The 6,060-nt window shown below is 38.7% G+C and overlaps 1 protein-coding gene across 2 annotated transcripts in view; it reads right to left on the bottom strand.

Annotated features, from left to right (window-relative positions):
* Positions 1-3,937: 3,937 nt before the first annotated feature.
* The window catches only part of LOC100277650 (uncharacterized), a 29,303-nt gene continuing 27,180 nt past the window's right edge, over positions 3,938-6,060 (bottom strand). Inside the window, exons 10-12 of one of the 2 annotated variants that reach the window (XM_008669484.3) lie at positions 5,861-6,002; positions 5,199-5,277; positions 3,938-4,618 (exon numbers count right to left, since the gene is read on the bottom strand). In XM_008669484.3, the coding sequence (XP_008667706.1) occupies positions 4,503-4,618; positions 5,199-5,277; positions 5,861-6,002 (337 nt within the window). In that variant the 3' untranslated portion in view covers positions 3,938-4,502. 2 annotated transcript variants of the gene reach the window in all.

The following is a 6,060-nucleotide window of genomic DNA, read 5'->3' as shown; positions in this document are numbered from 1 at the left end:
TCAAGCAATTACTACACTTAAATGCACGATACAAGCCTACAAACATTAAGTGCAGTAAAATAGCAGATAACGGTTATGCATATAACCGGGCTTGCCTTCAAATGCGGGTGCGGCGGGAGGTTCTTCGGCGACGAGTTCGGGAGCTGGTTCCCGGGCTCCTTCTTGTTGTGCCTCTTGCTCTTGGATTAAGACGTACTCTCCGTCCGCGAGATTGCAATCTAATGAATGCAAATGCATGAGTATGAATGCAACACATTTATATACATTTGTACATGTCCAAGGTGCATACTAGGATTCAAGGATTTCTTTCCCCTTTTATTCTTAAGGGCTTTTATGGGGTAGGTTGAACTACGCTTCTGATTTAGACATTTCCAAAAATCCTATAAAAATTACAATGGCTTTTTGTTGGCTTACATAAGCTTCTATCAATATTTGGGGTGCAAAATGGGAGGGGTTATCTCTGTAGAAAAATGACAATGTTTAGGGCAGAGAGGGTACTTTAAACTATAACCCTTGTGTAGAAGTGACTTTTGCCCTATAACTTATTTTTGCTAATGTTTATGAGTAATATCATGCTCCTATGCCAAATTGCAGCCAAGGATACCTAATGGTTATTTAATGGTGATTTTCTAAAGTTTGGGGGCTTAGTGGGTGCTTTCTACTAACACTCTATTTGAAAAATGTCAAACAACAGATTTTCTAATTTTTCTAGTTTCTTCTTTGCGCAAGAGCAATCATTCCTAAAGTTGGTTATATTTACTTATAGGGGATAGGTTGTATGATTTCTTAGAATCTATAAACTTTCTCATGGGGCAGGGGGTGGGTGTATTCCACTGTGTTACTACCTCATTTTTATATTTTTCTCCTATAGCACATAGCTCAAGTATTTAGGGAAAATTAAGTTTGCTTACTGTTTTCTACTTTTGGTTTCTCTTTTTATTTTCTAGAAGTATTGGCAAAATTCTAGTTTTATTTGCTTAACCCACTTACTTTGATATTCTGGGGTGGTTGTTATTTTTGTAGTGGTAAAACAGTGGTCAAGGGTCTGCTAAATTTTTCTTAACATTATTTCATATGTCCCATTATTTTTAATCTTTATCTCACTTAAATACTCAATACCTAAATTAAATCCTAAATTATAGAACAATATTGTACTAGGGTTCCACATATTCTTCCCTTGAACTTTATCACTAGGAAAATAATATAGCTCTCTGGTTTCTATTTTTAGTGTCATTTTCTATTTTTCAAGTTTGGGTAAAAACAAGTCCTAGGGGATAAAATTTGCTTAATCTCGGTATTGGGGTGCTTAACATTTTTAAACATTGTAACTACTGGTCAAGTACCTCCATAAATTTTCTCAACCCCAGTCTAAAGGTTTGCCTACCATTTTCCTTATTTTCAAGGTTTAAGTGGTTTTCTTATTTAAATCAAAACCTTAAAACATGTTACTGTACAAAGGTGATTTCATATTTTTGGTTGAAAGTTCTTAGTACACAAAGTTTAACAAAATTGGTTTCATGAATTTTGGGCAAGTATTCATTAAGTATTGAATTTTTTAAGCATGGTGCAGATTTAAAAGGTATTTCCAAATAACAGGAAAAGAAACGTTGTTTTGCGCTCGGTTGCCTGGGCTTCTTTTCTCTGGTGCCTTACAAACGAGTCCTTGGTTCACTGTTTCTAGGGGTCACTGACAAAGCAAAAAAAACCTTGGGTTTTCAAGGTCTTCAACCCGCGCTCCTCCCACCCTCGCCGGAACAGTACTCAAAACAATGGCAAGAAATAGCGGCTCACCTGGTGCGGTAGCGCGTCGGGGACTAGGTCACGGAGCTTCGAGTTGGTTCGACGAACTTGGGGGCGTCGGTGATTGGCCAGCGGCGAGCTGAACAAGCGGGTCCATGGGTGCAGGCGGGTAGGGATGAAAACGGTCGGTAAACACTAAAACCATTACCGTTTTCATATTTTTATCGGAAACAAAATCGAAAACGGTAACTCCGGAAACAGAAACGATATCGGTATTTCGGAAACAAAATTTCGGTGCGGAAAATACAGCGGTAACGGTAGAGATGGCAACGAGTACAAACCCGTTGGGTTTTGCTATCCCAAACCCGTACCCGTGAAAAATATTTACACCCATTAAAAAACCCGTACCCGTGACGGGTTTGAAATTTTGCCCAAACCCGTACCCATCGGGTTAGCGAGTACCCACGGGTTACCCGCGGGTTTTATCTCCAATATACTTATTCTTTTTATAATCAATAAGTATCGTAATGATTAATGAGATCATGGTCCAAAATTTATGTAATGAACAACGAGTTCATGATTTGGTATAAAAATATTAGTAGAGAGAATTAAATACAAATAATAAGTTGTATAATCAAGTTACCTTGCACTAAGTTATACATCCACCACATATATAACGCTAGTAATAACTATAATAGCAAGCAAGCAACACTCTCACCAACTACTTATACATTCACTATTTGATAAAAAAATAGGAAGTAAATAGGTAGTTAACAAGTTTGTTGTTCGTTTATAAAATAAAATGACAATATACACTAGGTTTGGTCGGGTTTAAAAAACCCACGGGTTCACGGGTTTGGGTACTATAGGAACAAACTCGTACCCATGAACCCGTCGGGTATACATTTATGCCCATTAACAAACCCATGGGTATGAAAATTGACCCAAACTCGTACCCTAATGAGATAAAAACTCATCGGGTTTCGGGTTTCGGGTACCCATTGCCATCTCTAGGTAACGGTCGAAATCTAAAATATGATCGGTAAACATATCAAACTTCACAATAAAACAAAATTGACAAAAGATCACAAAGACCACAAATTCACAATTCATGATATAACAAGTTCACAAGGATCACAAATTTATAATATAAAAAGTTTACAAAGATCACAAGTTCACAATATAACAAGTTCACGGTATAACAAGTTCATAAAGATCACAAGTTCACAATCCACAATATCCACTCAATTTAGTTGACATGGCATGTTTACTCATGAAAACCCTAAAATCTCACTTAAAGGGTTTTTTCACTTAAAGGGTTTTTTCACAGCCTCACAGGAAAACCCTAAAATCTAGTGTGTGGAAAAGACAGACTGTCGGATCTCTATCATTATATATTACTAATATATAACATGTGCATAGAAAATGGTGGATTCGTTCGAGAGACCAAATCGTTAATCTCAACTGCCATCCAACACCGTCTAAGCCCAAAAAAATCTTAAAGCGTAAAAATAAAAAAATAAGTAATCCTTATCTAGAGACGTACAAGCGATGCGAAAAAATTATATGCTGGAAAATTCCGAGACAATTCCGGAAAATTCCGAGACACAAATCCGGTAATTTCCGACAAAAACCGATAACCGAAGGAAACGGTCGGTAAAACACCACGCCGATTCCAATACCGATTTCGATAAAAAATTTCGAAAACCGATTCCGTTTTCGAAAAATACCGTTACCGGTGAATCCGATCGAAAAATTTCGAAATCGATTTCCAGTCTTCCGAAACCGTTTTCATCCCAAGCGGTTTGTGTGCTTTGGAAATTTTGAAGGGAACACGAAAGTACTTTTGTTCTGACGGATTTTGTAGCTGTCAGGGCAAAAAACAAAAGGAAGGTAGCTAAGGAGGAAGCGTTTGAAAGACCCTGAAACGTGAAGCCAGTGATGCTTTGTCTGTGCGCAGGTTCTTCTAACCCCAGATCGGCCACGTTTGAACTGAGCAATGCAGAAGGGGATCCTTGCCATTGCCGAGAAGGCGAAGCAATAGCCTACTAGTACACATCGATATGCTGCTCTTCTGTTCCATGTGCCGGACATGACTTCATGACCCCGCCTGCCCCTGCTGCCTGCTGCGCGCCTGCGCCCTCCCGTCAGTGTCTAGGTTGATGGATGACCACTTCGGACCCAGGCCAACACATGAAGCCACTGGATACAGCCCTGCTGCCTTTCATTTTTCATACGTACTACATGATACGGTATGCCAGGCAATAGCTGTCTCACATCTGCATGATGTAACAATGAACTTCGAAATACAGGTATGACAGCCTAAATAGCAAGCAACCGTTTATGAGGCTAATGAATAAATATACCATGCCGTAGAGCAAGTATGACTGACAGTCGGATACTCTATCCCGGTTATTTCTGAGTTCACCGTACCATTCGCTCATTTCGAGCAAACCAACTACGGGGCTTGCCATTGTTGCCTACTGCACAAGAACGACAAGCCCCGTGGACACTTCCAACAGAACTAACTCTACCTCGAACCCAACCTGTCAGACCTATGGATTTGTTTCTCCTCAATGTCTTTCGGGGATGATGCAGGGGACGCAGCTTGATGATAACCAATATACCAGCAAAATCCACGCCCTACAGAGTCCAGACCTATGCAGGGTCAGCAGCTTGGAAGCAAAAGGCAGAGCCATGGATGTACACCTTGGGAATTTCTGTTCTGAGAATCCAGCGCCCAACTGATGGTGCAGCGCTCTTCATTCTAGAGATTTCAGGAGCCTGAACAACCCCACTGCCTCCCTTATTCGCGAGAAGGCGATGCAAAATGCTTGCACCTCCACGAAGAGATCTTGCACTGCACACAACCAAGCATCTAGAAATATGTCATCCTTCACACAGTATGGAGTTTGCAAGTAATACAAGTAATAATTACTTAATTATTATTTCACTGCCATACAATTCGCACAACTTAAATTTCTCACATGTAATATTACACCAGTCACCAGTTTACATTCTGTTTGAAACCTTCGGTAAGTGGCAACTACAACGAGGCACCTCCCTACTAGCGACTAAGCCACATATACAGATAAATAAGCAATTAAACGTGTTGAATTGGAACATAGGTTTTCAGCAACCATTGAGTTTACAACATATACACGACGAGAAAGGAACGAATGAAAATTAGTTGCAAAGTAAAAAAGTTAACAGATCTGCACGAAAGCTTGTTTTTATTTATCCTAGCAGGTAAATTATGATTATTTGTTAAGTGTTAATTATACTACTTTAGATTACATCCATAATAAAAGAATAAGACTGAGTGGTTTACAGAGAACATGCAACTTCTAAATACTGTACAACTACAGATATCTCTAATGATTTGGACATGCACGTGGCGTAATAATAGAAGAAATTGCACTAACAGTGCAGTATGAGAATTGCACATTGACACTCACCATCTATTATCCTGTTCCGAATGAGGCTCTGTAGAAAAACACATACTAGTCTCACTAGTCTATTTTGCATATACTTGTCCTGCAAACAATGTTAGTTAAGAAGGTTTGTCAACACTTAAACAAAGTGCCATGAGTAGCATTTAACACGCTTAGTAATATTCAGTTTTCATTCAAATAGTCATCGTAAACAAAAGTGGGCCCTCAATTTAGCATGTGCAGGAAGGAAGCAGTAAATAGGAAATAGAAACACTCCATCGTCATACATCAGGAGTAAATAGATGGATGTACTCAATAGACATTTAAACTTGAAGTTGAATATTATAGTGCGAATACAATACTTCGTAGAACATCGTTAACTCATAATTATTTATCCCAAAAAAGTTTCATGTTGATCTGGTCCCTGAATCAGAAATTGGTGCCATGATTCCACCTGGTCGTGGTTGCATTTTGTATTGAAGAACGGATGTTAGGTCCATACTATGCAATACTTTTGATTTACATATAAACAAAATTCATATTCCTGGGATAATCAGAATTTGATTGAAGACAAGTAGTGCTCAAACCCAAAAAAGAGAGAGAACTGATGTTGGAATCATGTTACCATGATTATCAAAAGATGTTGATCTACCAGAAAAGATGGAATGCATGGTTAAGAACCAGACCTTAATGTCTTCACATGATCGAATACAGTTTGAGATATAGTCATGAACAAATCCTGGTGGTAAAACTACTGCAGTAGTGAGCCGATTTACTACTTCCATTGAATGCAAGCTCATATCCATATGAACAATAGCATCAAAGTACCTGTCGAACAATAAGGCAAGTGTGAAATATGACATGCAGAAAAAAGCACAATAATTTT

This window comes from Zea mays, chromosome 2 (genome assembly GCF_902167145.1).
Source record: "Zea mays cultivar B73 chromosome 2, Zm-B73-REFERENCE-NAM-5.0, whole genome shotgun sequence".
Lineage (NCBI taxonomy): Eukaryota > Viridiplantae > Streptophyta > Magnoliopsida > Poales > Poaceae > Zea > Zea mays.
Note: the sequence above shows the minus strand (reverse complement) of the source record. Positions and strands in the feature narration are given on the sequence as shown.